Genomic DNA, 17502 nt, shown 5'->3' with positions numbered 1-17502 from the left:
TCATTACATGAGAAAAGTCCACGACCTTCCCAGCCAAGGCCCGCTGATGAATCACAGTGATAATCCAGGAAGTTGGGAAAATCAGGGTCACTACAGCACAGTGCTATAAAACCAACGTGCACACCACACATTGCTGGGGCCCCATCAGTAGTAATTGCCACCAATTTATGAATGGGAATGTCACATTAAAAAAAAACTCATTGTAAATATCCTCACCTCTCATTCTCTCCTTTAATTGCAGAAGAGTGAGAAGTCCGCCTTTGTTGTAAAATCCTGGAACGCCATTCTGTCAAATACAATAGGCTGAGTTGTTTGCATTGCATCCAGGGATTCATCGAACTGTAGTGAAAAATATTCACAGAGTGACAAGTCCTGTAACACTTGTCGATCCACGTCCTCTGACAGTGACTCCACCCTCCTTGTCACTGTTGCAGGGCCAAACGGTATATCATGTATTGTGGTTGTGATGTCGTTTTTGTTTTTAGTCATTAAAAAGTCTCTGTGGTAATGGCCACTGCTTCCTTGAATAAATCGCCATCTGTAAAAGGCTTCTCGTGTTTAGCCAAAAGGTGACTTACAAGAAATGCTTCAATAGCAGCCTTGTTTTGAGTTTTGTGAAAAACGATTGCTGGGCCTTCAATCCCGATTACAGCTCCTCAACTGTCCTGGCACGAATTGCACTTTTGGGGGGCAGGTGCCTTTAAATTTCTGGTGGTTGGTGTGGTGTTGCCACTCCAGATTCCCTCTAAATCAGTGCTTGTGTTTGGTGGCACAACATACACACTTGTCTTTCACCAAGGTAAATAGTAATTCCTCTTCCCATTCTGGATGGAATTTGTACATTTTCACCTTCTTTTGTGGAGCTCCCACTCATCACCAATCTGTACTGCCTGTGGTTCGCTGTTGAGGAAGTCAAGAATCCAGTTGCGAAGAGTTGTATAGGCACAAGTTTTGAAGCTTGCTGATCCGTATTGAGAAGATAATGGTGTTTAACGCTATGTTTTAATAGCAGCCTGATGTAAATATTTGCTGTAAGCTATTTGGTCTACAGGTTTCGACAGAATTAAAACAAATTAGAAGTGACCCCACCATCTGGATTGAGATGCTAGAAAATAGTCCCTACTGTAATTTTCTGTCAATATACATTTGCACATATGTTAATAAAGGAAAGTTCATTTTTCTTTATGTGCTCATCCATTTATCCATTACACACAATTCTACAAAAGCGAATTTTATTTTGTATTTCAAGTGAAGTGTATATTGCAAGGACAAGTTTCTGTCACCTTAACAGCTGTTAATTAGGGGTTACCGGTATCTGGAACATTGGAACATCCTTGAAAGCATAAAAAAAGGCTTTCTTCACAATTTTTTTCTGCTTACAAGTTTTTTTGGGTGAATTAGAATTATACAAGTGACTTCAGCAGTCACTTGAACAGAATGAGAAAAAGTGACCCCATGGCATATGATTACCTTCTATTTTTCCATTACCTACTATTAACACAATGACACCAAATTTGTTGTAAAATCTTTTAAATATCACTTTAATTTAAAGAGCAAACATCACATTCAGAATGCAAATTATCTAATTTCCCTAATAAAATCCATATTTAATACAATGCCATAGTTTTATTAATTCATTATGTTCCCTTTCATGAGATAACTACTCACAACTGAAAACTTCAGGTTTCAATGTCAACATCCTTGAACAATATTCTGCCATGAAACAAATTACTTTGTAATGTAATTGGGAGAAATGTACATAATTCACAATCACCAACACAGAGTTGGGGTTTCACTTTAAGAGGCTGGTCGGACATGATGTTGTTATGATGCAAGAATTTTTAGTGTGCTTTTGTTTAACTTTAGGTTTTGGAGTTCAATAAAATGTACTACAGGTTTCATTAAACAAGAACACTTTGTTTTATTTGCAAAAACCTACAATGGTGTTCCCGATGCTCTAGGACGATTCCAGAGTTATTGGATGTGTCGGCCAACACAGTAGCTTTGAAACTGCCGGAGTTTTGGGAGCAAAATGCCGTCACTTGGTTTGTACAAGCCAAGGCCCAGTTCACTCTGCAAGAAATCTCCACAAATTCTACTACGCGGTACAGTCACTCAGTAGTTAACCAGCTGTGAGAGTGGCGAGTCTGCTTGAACACCAGCCTGAAAATGATAAATTTTGGTACAAACGCTAGGAAGTGCCAACCACCTCATAGCTTCGACAGTATCAGTGTGTTGGGACATCAGAGGTTTGAAGACTGTGGGTTCCAGCTGTCAGGGTTGTCCATTGTTCATTAAGGACACCCTTTCAGGGTGATGCTTCTTATGTGACATGGTGTTCAAGTAGGTGTGCTGTCAGCATTACATATCTATGAAAAGGCAAAGAGTGACAAAATCTTGCCAGAGATCACCAATGACAGCAAGATCCAGGCTTACAGGACATGATGGATGATGCTCTGCTTCAGTGGGTGATGTTCCACATGGGACTTTGTCTTGGCTGAAGTGCCTAGACCTCTGCTCCGTGCAGATTTCCTGTATGCCCAAGGACTGTCAATCAATTTTAAGAACTGCCAGCTTGTGAACATCAAGGACTATGAATCGGTCAAGCGCATTCACACTGCATCTGAGTTTACTTAACTGCTGGGCAAATTCCCAAACCTCACCAGGGCAACTCTCCATGAAAGTCACAAAACATGGGGTTTATCAACACATTCCCACAACTAGCCCACCAGACCAAGACTGTGGACCTGGACTGGACCCAGAAAAGCTGGCAACCAGGAAAACTTGCCAACACGGAAAGACTCCACACTGTATGCCCGTTAAATAGCCCCTGGCTTCACTCCTCCATATGGTCCCAAACTCTGATGGTGGTTGCTGTCCATGTGATGATTACTGACACCTTAACCAGACCACCATCCTTGATTGTTACCCAGTTCCACACATTCAAGACTTTTTGGCATGTTTATCTGGAAAGCTAATCTAGTTAGGGGCTACCATCAGATGCCTGTGTGCGAGTCAGCAGGAGACGCTCATGGAGTGAGCACTGTTTCAGATTCGCTCCATAACCTTTACTTTTTTTAACCTATGATCACCCTTATATAACTTATTTTTACCTACACTAAAAGATTCTTGTTACTTTTTTGGACTTATCTTTAAGAGTTTATTGTGAATTTTTGAAGAAAGGAATACAGAAATGGCTCTTAGATCTAAAGGGCGAGAACACGGGAAGGATTTTAACGGTAACAGGAAGAAAACGACAACTGATCCTAAGGGCACTGAATTGACTTATGAAATGTTATTGGAGGTTTTAAATCAAAAATTTGAAGAACAACAAATTTTTAAACAAGATATAAAGGCTTTTCAAGATTATATGGATAAGACGGATTCAGTAGTTAACCAGCAGCAAGTTCTAATCGCAACTCTGCAAGAAGACGCTCAGAAGCGAGATTTGATAATTGAAAAATTGGAGCAGAACTTACTTTTGACGATTAAACAGGTGGAAACACTTAAAGCCAAGAGTGTTGACTTTAAGAATCGGTCCAGAAGACAGAACCTACGCATACTTGGTCTCCCAGAAGGTATTGAACAAGGGGACCCCTCGTAGTACTTTGCTCAACTTTTAAAGGATGTGTTCCTTTCTATATTCCCAGACAGTCCTCCATTACTCGATCGCGCCCACAGAATTATGCGTCGATCACCAAGTGCTTCAGCTAAACCACCGGTTGTAATTGTCCGATTTCACTATGTGCATGTTAAAGAGCAACTTATTCGTGTGGCTTGGCATGTAGGGATGGTCAAATTTCAAGATCACAATTTTCATTTAGTAGAAGACTTTAGTCCAGAAATAATGAAGGCAAGGCTTCTTTTTAAACCTCTGATGTCTGAATGTTATGAGAAAAATCTAAAACCTGCGCTCTTATACCCAGCGAAGTTCAGAATATCGTCTCCGAATGCACCAAGGCGAGTTTTCCTTTCTACATCTGAAGCGAGCAGCTTTCCAGATGAAAACTTCCCTACTGCTACGGACACTCATTCCAAATAAATGAGTGATTTTGATCGTGCAAGAAGGTTTTTATTTCCAAAACCAGATTTTGTTTCTGGCTATTGGTGTAGGTTTACTCTATATTTTATACTCTAGTTAAAGTGTTTTTTTCTCGACATGCTAATCTTTTTATTTTACTTACTTCAACCACCGTACTTTATCTTTGGTCATTATTATTAATCCTTCGAAGGTGAATTTTTTTTTACTAAGATGGCGGTTTCTTCTCTAAAATATTTGTGGGTTTTTTTTATTTCGCCATTTTATTTTCTCTCGTCTTCTTCCTATAATGCATCTCTTATCATAGTTTAAATTTTTTTTTAGGGTTTGTTTGGGTTTTAATCCGATTTATAAGTTACTAGTGATTATACTCTTTTTGTTTTTTTTTACTACCAATTATATTAAGTGGTTTAGTTTTAATATAGTGATTATTATTTCTTTAGAGTTTGGGTGGATCTTTTTTTTAATCCTTTATATACAGAGTTCTCTTCTGCTGATACGGGGGTAGATTTAGTTTCATTTTTTCTTTTTCTCCAGCCTATCCCTTGCTGGGGTAGTCTTGTTTTTTCCTCTTGGGTGGGGGGTGGGAGGTCTTTTTCTAAATCTTATGTTTCTTTTATCAGTTTTTTTAAAAAAAATTTTTCATTTGGGCTGATTTTAAACTACAAAAAAGTCCGCGATTTCGTCACTTCCGGGTGCATGAGTTCATAAGTTGGTTAACCCTTTATATACCAAAGGGTTGATTTCAGAAATATGGCTCAGACCATTAATTTTGTCTCTTGGAATACTAATGGCTTAAACCATCCGATTAAATGGAAAAAGATTTTCAAAGTATTCCAAAGACTTAATGCTCATATTATTTTTGCACAAGAAACTCATGTGAGGAAAGAGGACAATTATCACTTTTTTAGGTTTTAGAAGGGTCAACAGTATCATTCGAATTCGAATGCCAAAGGGAGTTTCAATTTTTATTGACTCCTCTATTGCATTTGTCCAAAATATCATCTTTTCGGATCCGAATGGTAGATTTTTGTTAATTACTGGCTTACTTTTTAACAAAAAGGTTGCTCTGGTTAATGTTTATGCTCCAAATGTGGATTGTCCCGATTTTTTAAAGTCCTTATTTACTTCTCTACCTAATCTAAATGAATATAATAATGGGTGGTGACTTTAATTGTTGTTTAAATCCTTTGATGAACAAATCTATATCTATTCAGACTTTACCTAATAAGTCGGCCACTTGTATTAACCCTTTTTTGTCTGATAATGAAATTTTTGATATTTGGAGATTTCGGCATTCTAAGGACAAAGAGTTTTCATTTTTCTCACGTTTATCATTCCTACTCGAGAATTGATTATTTTTTTTATTGACTTGTTTTATTCCATTGGTTGTAATTATGATATTATAGCCATCTCTGAACATGCTCCATTAAAACTTTCTATTAAATTTACGGATACAGCTTCTAGTGCTAGACAATGGCCATTTGATTCTACCTTACTGCAAGATCCAGATTTTATTAAATTTATGAAGGAACAAATCGATTTCTTCTTTTCAACTAATTCCACGGATGATATTTCTTGCGGAACACTTTGGGACACTTTTAAAGCATATATACGTGGACAGATTATCTCCTACTCTGTTGGTCCGAGAAAACGCATCAAGAAGGAAACTCTTTTGTTGGTTGTTAAAATTAAAGAGATTGACAAGAAATATTCCATTACTCCTAGTAAGGAGCTTTACAAACAAAGGGTTGAACTTCAAATGGAACATAGTTTATTACTTACATCTTCGATTGAAAATCAATTAATGAAAACCAGATCGGATTTTATATACATAGTGATAAATCGGGTAAACTGTTAGCTAGTCAATTGAAGAATGCTTTGGTTAAACGTCAAATTACTAAGATCCGTCAGCAGAATGGGGATCTGACAGTTAACCATGATGAGATAAATAAATCATTTCAAGATTTTTATACCTCCCTGTATCATTCCGAATTCCCTCATGATCGTAATACCATGCGTGATTTTCTTGGGAAATTGAATTTTCCAAAATTATCATCAGATGATCTTTCAATATTAGAAACTCCTATTATGGATGCAGAAATTAAAGGGGTTACTTCCTCTATGAATTCTGGGAAAGCACCAGGTCCAGGTGGGTATACAGTAGAATTTTTTAAATGTTTTTCCGCTACTCTTTCTCCTTGGTTATGCAGGGTTTTTGAAGAAGCAATTAGATTGGGCAATTTGCCACAATCTTTTTATAGAGCTTCCATTTCATTAATATTGAAGAAAGATAAAGACCCTACTGACTGTGCATCCTATAGAACAATATCTTTATTGAATGTAGATTCCAAGATCTTTTCCAAGTTACTGGCATCCAGGCTGGAGAAGGTATTACCCCAAATTATTTTGGAAGATCAAACTGGTTTTATTAAAAATCGCTATTCTTTTTTCAATGTTAGGAGATTATTGAATATTGTTTATACTCCTTCACATAGCACTTCAGAATGTGTTATTTCATTAGATGTGGAGAAAGCATTTGATAAGAGTTGAATGGCCATACTTATTTAATGTGCTTGACAAGTTTAATTTTAGTCTGACATTCATTTCTTGGATTAAACTGATATATCATACTCCAGTCGCCTTTGTGCTTACTAACAAACAAAGATCTCCCTTTTTTCGTTTATTTCGGGGTACTAGACAAGGCTGTCCTCTTAGTCCATTATTATTTGATATTGCTTTAGAACCCTTGGCAATTGCTATCAGAGAATCACAGAACATTTTTGGCATTAATCGTGGGACAGATATACATAAGTTATCATTATATGCAGATGATTTATTATTATTTATTTCTGATCCTGAGAAATCCATTCCTGCAGTTTTATCATTGTTGGCTCAATTTAGTGATTTTTCCAGGTATAAATTAAATCTTAATAAGAGTGAATTGTTTCCTTTAAATAGACAGGTTCCAATTTATGGAAATTTACCTTTTAAATTAGTTAATGACTCTTATTTATTTAGGGATTAAAATCACAAAAAAACTATAAAGACTTATTTAAGGTTAATTTTTTACCCTTAATCGATCAGATTAAATGTTTGTTTACTAAGTGGTCACCACTATCTTTATCTCTGATAGGTTGGATTAATGCTATTAATATGGTTATTTTACCCAAGTTTTTATATATAGTTCAAGCGGTACCTATTTTTATTCCGAAATCTTTCTTTGCTAATGTTGATTCAAAAATTTCCTCATATATATGGCAGAATAAAAATCCTAGGTTAGGTAAAATTTATTTACAGAAGGCAAGGAAGGAAGGTGGATTGGCATTGCCTAATTTTAGATTTTATTATTGGGCAGTTAATATCCGATATGTTGGTTAAAGGATTGGGATATATCTTTTAGCCCTCACTGGGTGAACCTGGAAATTAAATCTGTACAAGGATTTACACTGGGTTCTATTTTAGGGACTTCTCTTCCCTTTGCTCTTTCTAAATTGCCGAAACGAATTGATAACCCGATAGTTTAACATAATTTACGTATATGGTTTCAATTTCGGAAATTTTTTGGGTTGACTCAGTTTGTGTTAAATATTCCTATTGTATCCAATTGCTTTTTTTATCCTTCTATTATAGACCAAGCTTATTCAGCTTGGAAGACTAAAGGATTACTACGATTTTCCGATTTATTTTTGGATAATTGTTTTATGTCTTTTGAGCAATTATCTAATAAATATAATTTGCTTAGATTTCATTTTTTTAGATATTTACAGATTAGGAATTTCTTAAATACTGTACTTCCTACTTTTCCAAATTTTGTGTCTTCAGGTATTTTGGAGAATTTGTTTGAACTAAATCCTTTTCAGAAAGGGCTAATATCAAAACTTTACAATATAATTATGAAGTTAAGTTCAGAGCCCTTTTATAAGACTAAAAATGATTGGGAAAGAGAACTTAACCTTACTATCCCTATTGAGAATTGGGATAAAATTCTTCAGTTAGTTAATACATCATCTATATATGCTAAACATTCATTAATAGTTTAAAGTTGTGCAAAGGGCTCATATGTCCAAGGATAAATTGGCTCGTTTTTATTCCTATATAAATCCTATTTGTGACAGATGTCATTCTGAGATAACTCATATGTTGTGGTCGTGTCCGCTTTTGAAAAAATATTGGAAAGATATATTGGATATTATTTCTGCGGTATTGAACATTGATTTACAACCACATCCTATTACTGCAATTTTTGGTTTACCAATGATGGACTCACTCCATTTATCCTCTTACGCTTGTCGAATGATTGCATTTCTTACATTAATGGCTAGAAAATCTATTTTGTTGAATTGGAAAGAAATTAATCCTCCTACTGAATTTCATTGGTTTTCTCAAACTATGTTATGTCTAAATCTAGAAAAAATTAGAAGTGTTGTATTTGATATTTCTATTAAATTTGAAAAAATATGAAGACCATTTATTCAATATTTTCATATGATGTAATATGACCCTGTTCCAAGCCTATTTGTTTTTCCAGTTTTGATTTTATATATGTTGTGAGGATCGGAGTTGATGACACTGATCATTTTGTTTTTTTGTGAGATATTATAAACAGCCCTTTCCCCCCCATTTTTCCTTTATTAGTTATTAGATGTTTTCTTTTGCATAATTTTTTTTCTTTCTTTTTTCTGTTTTTTTTAATATATACTATGATATACCTAGTTTTACCTTGTTTATTACCTAGTTTTACCTTGTTTATTTGTATATTGTATCATTCATGATTTGGGAATACTCATTTATACTGTAATCATTGCTTATGTATTCTTTTATGTTTAGTTGAAATGTGTATGTTTGTAATCCCATTATCTTTGTATTAATTTTATTTTGTTGATATTAGTAACAATAATAAAAAGATTGAGAAAGAAAGAAAGATGCATGTGTGCTTGGAGGACATGATTACCCTGGCTGGCATTTTTGAGTTTCTGTACATGCTGTTTGGACTGAAAAAAATTCAGTGCAGAATTTTCAATGGCTGATGGATGCTATATTAAAAGACTTGAGATTACTGTTTACCTGGATGACAGACTTATCACCAGTGCATCAAAATCAGAACGGGGAAGAAAAGCGATCCAAGTGATTTTGAATGTGGAATGATTGTTGGGCCAGCTAGGGTGGTTTGAGTAATTTAAGAATTGCTGATCTGCTGGAATTTTCATGTGCAACAGTCTCTAGTTTCCAGAAAAACATCCAGTGAGTGGCAGTACTGTGGATGAAAACACCTTGTTAATGAGAGAGGTCAGAGAAGATTGGGTGGACTGGTTCTATTGATAGGAAGGTGATAGTAACTCAAATAACCATGCATTACAAAAGTGGGGTGCAGAAGATCATCTCTGAATGTACAACACGTCGTACCTTGAAGTTGGTGGGCTACAGCACCAGAAGGCCATGAAGATACACTCAGTGGCCACTTTATTAGTTTTAGGAAGTACCTAATAAAGAGGCAACTGAGTATATTTAAGCATATCATAACAATCAGAGTGATCATCGAATCATGATTGTCTGCAATGACGATCCAATAATTTGACAATAATTTTGAATCTGAATCTGAAATTTGAGAGATACTTGAATATCCTAATTACTTCAGGGAATATTTTAAGAAAACATTATTCTGTAAAAAGCAATGGTAATTTATAATGCAATCTTTCCTATGACATTCTTGAGTGATACAGGCAGTCCCCGGGTTATGTACAAGTTCCGTTCCTGAGTGTCTTTAAGTCGGATTTGTACAGAAGTCAGAACAAGTACATCTGGTATTATTTAGCATCAGTTAGTCAAACAATTGTCTTAGTATATAGTATATATTTTACCTTTCTATGCATATAATACACTTAAGAAACGTATGTACTCCAATAATTAAAGCACTGCGTTGTTAGTAATAATTGTAGCTTTCATCGGGGCAGGGCCTTTCATGCTCCATTATTCTCACTTTATCCATTATGCTTTAAAATTGTTGGACCGACTGTAACCTAACGCTTTTCTAATGACCGATGGCATTTCACCTCTTTCCAAACGCTTTATTATTTCCACTTTATTTTCCAATTGCAATCGCTTCCTGTCAATGGAACAGAAACACTGCGGGCGGCAGCTCCTGAGCTTTGCCGGCTCCCAAGGTCCACTGGGTCCCAAGGATCACCGCATTGAGACAGGCTAAATGGGACAAGTGGGGGCTGTACTGGGTTTGGGTATTTGATCATCCACAATATTCTGTGTGGGAATTTAAACTGGAGGTGGCAGTGTTTTTTTTACGAGGTCGAGTTGCGAGCTTGACATCAACCCGGTACGGGAATGGTCTATCACTGGATCAAACTCGGGAAACTCTGTTCTCCAGCCCAGCGCTGATCTCACTGCACCACCAGTCGACCGGAATGGGGGGGGGGGGGGAGGGGGCAGGCGGGGTCAGGGTGAACCTTACTAAGAAAAATTTAAGTCAAAGTTAAACATTCAACAGTGTCAAATGCAATGACTTAAAATGGCGGATGGTGTTGTCCTTCCTCAGTTCATAAGTACGAGTTGTCCGTAAGTCGGACGTTCGTAACTCGGGGACTACCTGTATACAAAAGTTATTGATTCAAGTGGCCAAGAAATATCTGGTGTTACTTTGGTCTTTCCTTATTTTGAAGATCTAAGAGTGCAACTTGATTAAACAAGAAAAAAATGGATTGACAATGCTAAGTATTATATACTTAATACCAAAAAAAAGTATTTTCTTCATTAGTCTAATACACACTTTAATATTTTCCTACAAGAGATATATTCCAAACTCCCTCTTCTTAGATCAATTTATAGTTTGGATCATGAACAGATGGAGAACAAATAAAGCAAAATTACATTTAATAAAATACATGAAATTAAAATCATTGGCTCTTACCTCCTGTAAAATTTTTTGAGCATCCTCTTGGGTTTCAAAGGTAATAAACCCATATCTGAAGGAAAGTATAGGCTATACATTAATTTAGATGCATGTGACAAATTCAAGGAACAAAAGTAGAAACAATTATTCACTAGTTTCTGAAAACTTAGACATTCCACATTTTTAAATTTGATCTGATATAGTTGTAAGTAGATCATGACTGATTTCAAAAATAAATTGTAGGCTGAAAAGACAGATGGCTTCAGCAGAAAAACTTAAGTCTATTAAGCGTAAAAGGAGATAAAATGCTGTTGACTTTCTTAGACCAGATCTAAGCTTTTATCCCACACATTTCTTAGTGTTAGTACACCTTTGTCTTCATTTGTTATGCAATTTCAACATCTTAAAGCAATATTCTACCATTAAAGGGAATAACACATTTAAGTATATTTTAACAATCATCACACTGGACAAGAAATCTTCTGATTGCACTTATAGAACATTCTCACTTAAGTCACACCTAAAGTTTTGGCCAAGACGGCTCAGGTTAAAGTATGATGTGGAATATGTGGAATGAAATGTACATAAATAACAATATGTATTTGCATGTAAACAGCATTGTAAGAAGTGGTGTAAAGTGTTTAAAGTGCAGTGTAGTGATTGTGGCAATGGGGGGGGGGGGTAGGCTATCTAGAATGAACTTTTAAGATGACATGCAGTTTTTGTTTTAACAGCCCTACAGTGCTTTCCAAAAGGGAGTTGATGGAAAAACAGTTTACAGGGTGGCTAGTGTCCAACGATGGTAGGCTCATGCCAAGTGTATTTCTTGCTGACCTCACAGCCTCTTAAAGTTTCCACTATTGTGAGAGGATGCTCCAACAAATCAGACACTAATGGGTGATAGGAGGATGCTCTCTATGGTGGTGGAGTAGAATCGCTCCAGTATCTTCTGAGGATAATAGACTTTTACTAAATTCAGCAAGAAGCACATCCTCTGCCAATTCTTTTTCTTAATTTAGGAGATAGGGTTCTCCTACATGAGGTCCTGTGAAATAATGATGCCTGGGAACCTGAATACCGAAAGTACCAACTTTAGAGTTTTGATGATGAACTGGTGGAGAAGAGGCATATTTATTCTGGTCAATATGAATATCCACTGTTTTGAGGGCATTCAGCTCCAAGTTGTTGTGACTGTGCCAGACTCTAGCTTACTTCCTGGTGAATTGTTATCACTGGTGATTAGTCCAATGACTGTAACAATTTAACGATAGACCAGATATTGAAGAATCCACAATTTATAGAACCTAGGAAATAAATGTTTTTATTATAGTTAATAACTTGAAATATGTTTTGTGTATGGAGGAAAAACATGGAAATAAAAACAACTTTATTCATGTGATAATTAGTAACTTGCTGACAATGAAGTTGTGACTTTGCCCTACAGGAACTCACAACCAAGAGATTACCAGAATATTTATAAAATTGTAAAATAATTTACTCCAGCAAATTGCAGAATTATTTCTTCCAATTTGAAGATCAGTCATCTTGTAGGGTTCAGCAAGGTTCTGTCAGTTTTGAGGAGGTTAATAAGGACAGAGGCATTAAATGGAGTGGCTAATTACCAAGGTATATTTTTATGCTTCTACTGCAGTTTCCTGGGAGGGACCGTTAGCCACATAACCTGCTAGTAGATTTGGAAGGTTTTATAGAAACAACTTTCAGATGCCCGCTGAAGGGTACCTATCTCTGCAGCATACAAGAGAGGAGAGAACATTTCTGCCTGGCAGAGCAGAATTTACCCGGAATTGAGTGAGATCTTAACCTTTGCAAATTTTCCTCACAGCCAAAGCCTAAGCTGGTGTACTGGATTTCATCATATCCTTTTTCAATGAAAAATGGCTCACCTTCTATGAGAGTTCTCTTGGGGCTTGTTGAAGATTGGGGCAGATTTCTGGAGGACCATAATCTGCAGGTGCTTAATACAGGGCCCATTCACTTGCTTACTTTGATTTAAGGGTCAGCAATGCCTTGGAGATGAACTTCTGAATGTGTATATACACCGTGTCCTCTACATAGGGAGCACAGCGACCAAGGATGGAATAATCTTGGTTTCAGAATAAAGGTGACATATTTTGAATTGTTTCCCATTCTTTACTCCAGTGAGACTCTTAATTGAATGAAAGGTCCAATACAATAATGAGAAACAGCTGGATGACAGCATTGTTTCACCTCAGTCTGCACTGGGTTTGGATGCATTGCAAACTTAGTTGTCACTGCTTGCATGAAATCATGTAGGAGATGCAGAATGGATATTTATTTCTGTTCACAAACAAATCTGCAAATACTATACCTTCCAGGTTGACAGAAGAAGCCTTTTGTAAGGTCAAAGAAATACAATGCATAATATTTGCTTACTGCTTTGCATTGTCTTTCTGTGAAGATCACACTCATTTTACTTTTTGAAGAACAATGATTCAGTGAGCCTATCAAAGGCAACTGAAGTGCATTTTGACAGCTTCCCTGTTGGGAGTTAATACATTCAGATTTGTCTCCTTTTTGATTATAATCACTATCATGACATGGAGCTTTCTGTCATGTCCATCTGCTCCCAGATGAGAAAGGCAAGGCTATGAGTATGTTTCCGTAATTTCTCACTATAAAGTTTTACTGTGCTGCACAAACATGGTTCTACAGTTGGTAGATCTTTTAAACCTCAATGTACATTTGGGTTAGCAGGAAGATTGCACTGGATCCTTGTCATGGGCAGAGTGAGTTTTTTAAAATCTCAAATGTTTTCCTGTTCAATGGGCAGAAGCAATGTGGATGCATTGATGAAATTTATCATTGCCTTCATCCAGAGGTGGCTCTGACATTTTGCCTTGTATTTCAAGCAGTTTGTTTTTGTAAATTACTATGGTACTTTTGCACCTGTGTATTACCACATATTTAACTAAACAATTGGAAGAAAAATGCTTGCTATTAGCATCTGGTAGTAGGTTACACATAGATGTCTATAGCACATTTTCAATTTGTTGAAGATGGAATGCAGCTTTACATGTTCATTTGACATAATAGATCTCTTGTAGTGATCCATTACTTGTGTGATTCTTTTAAGGTACTACCATATTCCAATTTATATTTGCAAGCATGGCTCATAGTCCAAAAATGATTTCAGAATCAAAAAAAGCTGCAGTAAATAAACAAAAATAGAATAAATATTCACATTTACCAATGCAAGCCATCAATATATTGCAGGTTTTGACAGGCTCATTTAATAACTCAATACCAATATACCACATGGGGACAAAATTATGCAAACCAGCAAAGTCCAAGAAATAATCCATGCTCCCATTGTTACCTACTACCCTTACCCATGTGCAAGATTCCAGAAAGCAACAGATTCAGATGGATTAACTAACTCTATGTTCAAAAAGCTACTAACATCCATTGTCAAGACTACCATGAAAACTGACTACTTAGCGATGGCACCGGAGAACAGTCAGCTCCCACAGAACTATTCCCACCTTTCATACCTTCAATTTAGAACCAAAAGGAGAAGGAAGAAAGTAAAATATCAACGTTAACTCCAAGAAATTAAAAACTGAGAATTCCACTTTCGCCTTGTGAAAGGGGTAAAGTTATCTTGCCTCTGATAGTGGTACTCTAGCTTGGCAACTTATTATGTCTAGTTTTCCATTGTGAAGATCGTTCATTTTCTACTGATTGGCTAATTTCCTGATAGTGCTCTGAAGCAATTTCTTTAACTCTTCTTTCTGTAGCTAACCAGTGCATACATTTTGTGCCTTGTAACTAATGGGTTTCTCCTACTTCAATTTAGTAAGGTGCTTACATAACCCAAACAAAATGCTAGAGGAACTCAACAGGTCAGGTAGCATCTATGGAAATGAATGAACAGTCGATGTTTCTTACTCAGATCCTTCATCAAGAGCAATCTTTCCTTTTTACCCATTCCACTGTGAAGTTATCAGGTACTGGAATAATCAGAATTCCAAATCCTTTGCAAACACAAGGAAATCTGCAGATGCTGGAAATTCAAGCAACACACACAAAATGCTGGTGGAACGCAGCAGGCCAGGCAGCATCTATAGGAAGAAGCACTGTTGACATTTGTGCTTCTTCCTATAGACGCTGCCTGGCCTGCTGCATTCCACCAACATTTTGTGTGTTGTCCAAGTCCTTTGCCTCTGCTTTAAGCCCATGAACATTGTTACACAGGTTTAGAGAAGTTAAAAACTCTTTCACTGAACTTGATTAATATTTCTTGTCCTACAGACCATTAAACCAAATCTTTTAAGTTTTACACAGCATTAACCTTCACTGTTTCTTCCAGTTGAATTCCTACCCCCCAAAAATCATTATTGCACTCACATAGCACACATAAACCAATTAACTTGTTTCTTTCCAACTGTAAAAGCCAATAAAAACCTTGTTAATTCTCAAATCAGCTTTTACAGATTTAATAAACTGAACGTTCAGTTCTTAGTCCATGAGATTAAAAATATTTACCCCACTATAAATGTTGTTCTGGAGTGCTCCGATGAAAAAAAATCATGACCTGAGATATTAAATGTCAACCTAAATGCTATCTTCTCACATCAATACCTATAATTTCTCATGATACTTATCAAAAGTATTGTTTCGACAAATGCCCTCGAACTACCTCGAAAAAATTCAATTAGTTCACAAAAATATTCTTGTCCAGAGTCACACGAGATAAAGCAGTTTTCCACATTCCTGTTACAGCACCATTAGATGGCTGCATATGCAGTGTTCAAAACCATCGAGCCCCAACTTTACTTTTTAAATAAGATAATAGCCTCTCAGAACATGCTGGATCCAAATCTGCTAGATGGTTGTGTAGTTTTCAGAAATTGTTCTAGATTAAGTCTGACTGACATCCTTTTGTTAAGTTATTTAAATTGTCTGGAGAGCAACATGTTTGCCATCTTCCCAGCAGGAAAACTAAATTTTAAAGTTTAATATTTCTAAGTAATAGAATGATTCTTCTCCAAGTGGCCCTATTATTCTCAGCTTTATATATGAAGGTAAAAAATTAGCATGGTTATGGATTTGCGCTGGTTGAGTTGGTATGGGCATGATGGGCTGTACCAGCAAAGGTAACATCCTTTCCACACCCACTCGTGTAGGCCTCTCCATGATTTCACTAATCCTCCCAAAACCAAGTTTGTTCTTCTCAAAATCTTACCACACCTTTGCTACAAGATTTTACCATTCACCTCCATGTTAGGAATAATTTTGTGTGACCAATAAACCTATTAGTCTAAAAATTTTGAATGTAGGAAGAAACAAGAGCACCTTGAGAAAACCCAAAGAAAGAACATGGAACCTCCACAAACGGTATCAAAGGTCACTATCGAATCTAGGTTGCTGAAGCTGCAAAGAAGTAGCTCTACAACGTGTACTACTGAGCCACATTTTGGCTCAATGTTGTCTACAAGAGCAATAAACTGAATTATTAGGCCTAGTACAGAAATACCAATGCACAGGAACAAAAACACTACAGAAAGTGGTGGATACAGCCAAGTCCATCACAGATAAAGCTCTCCCCATCGTTAGAGTACATATACATAGAGTACCACCACAAGAAAGCAGCATTCAAAGACCACCACAGTCTAGGCCATGCCTTCTTCTCACTACCAAGATTAGAAGCCTTGGGTCCCACACCATCAGGTTCAGCAACATGTGTATTACCCGACAACCATCAAGCTCAAGAATCGATGTGCACACACTGTTCTGATCTCTACTCTGAACTGATTCTATGATCTACAGACTCAATTTCAAGGACCCTTTACAACTCATGATCTTGGTTTTTAAAAAAATTCGCAGTTTATCCTCTTTGCACATTTGTTATCAGTCTTTGTTTATGGATAGATTTCATAGAGCTATTATATGTCTTTTTCCCTATACACACCTGCAAAGAAATTAATTATCAAAACAGTATATGGAAACAAACACACACAAAATGCTGGTGGAACACAGCAAGCCAGGCAGCATCTATAAGGAGAAGCACTGTCGACGTTTTGGGCCGAGACCTGAGTATATGGAAACAATGTACTTTGATAAGTTTACTTTGAACTTGATTGTTCTGAAACTAGAAATATTTAAGATTACTTACCCTGTGAAAACTTCAGCAATTTTGAACAATTCAATAAAAATTCCTTTCCTTTCTCTCCATGTACATTTTTATAAAATGACGTACTCTTTCAGCATCCCAAAGTGAATATATTTTCTAATTCAACTTTAAAATTCTTTCAGTACTACGATTAACCTTTATGCAATAACCATATAACAATTACAGCATGGAAACAGGCCATCTCAGCCCTTCCAGTCTGTGCTGAACGCTTACTCTCACCTAGTCCCACCTACCTGCACTCAGCCCATAACCCTCCATTCCTTTCCTGTCCATATACCTATCCAATTTATTTTTAAATGACAAAAACCGAACCTGCCACTACCACTTCTATAGGACGCTCGTTCCATTCAGCTACCACTCTGAGTAAAGAAGTTCCCTCTTGTG

General features: G+C 36.4%; 1 protein-coding gene across 1 annotated transcript in view; it reads right to left on the bottom strand.

Moving 5' to 3' along the window:
* The window catches only part of LOC140728340 (protein boule-like), a 109956-nt gene that overhangs the window by 83590 nt on the left and 8864 nt on the right, over nt 1–17502 (bottom strand). Inside the window, exon 4 of the mRNA XM_073046925.1 lies at nt 10962–11016. Within this exon, the coding sequence (XP_072903026.1) occupies nt 10962–11016 (55 nt within the window). The remainder of the gene's footprint in view (nt 1–10961; nt 11017–17502) is intronic.

Source organism: Hemitrygon akajei, chromosome 5 (genome assembly GCF_048418815.1).
Source record: "Hemitrygon akajei chromosome 5, sHemAka1.3, whole genome shotgun sequence".
NCBI classification, from domain to species: domain Eukaryota; kingdom Metazoa; phylum Chordata; class Chondrichthyes; order Myliobatiformes; family Dasyatidae; genus Hemitrygon; species Hemitrygon akajei.
Note: the sequence above shows the minus strand (reverse complement) of the source record. Positions and strands in the feature narration are given on the sequence as shown.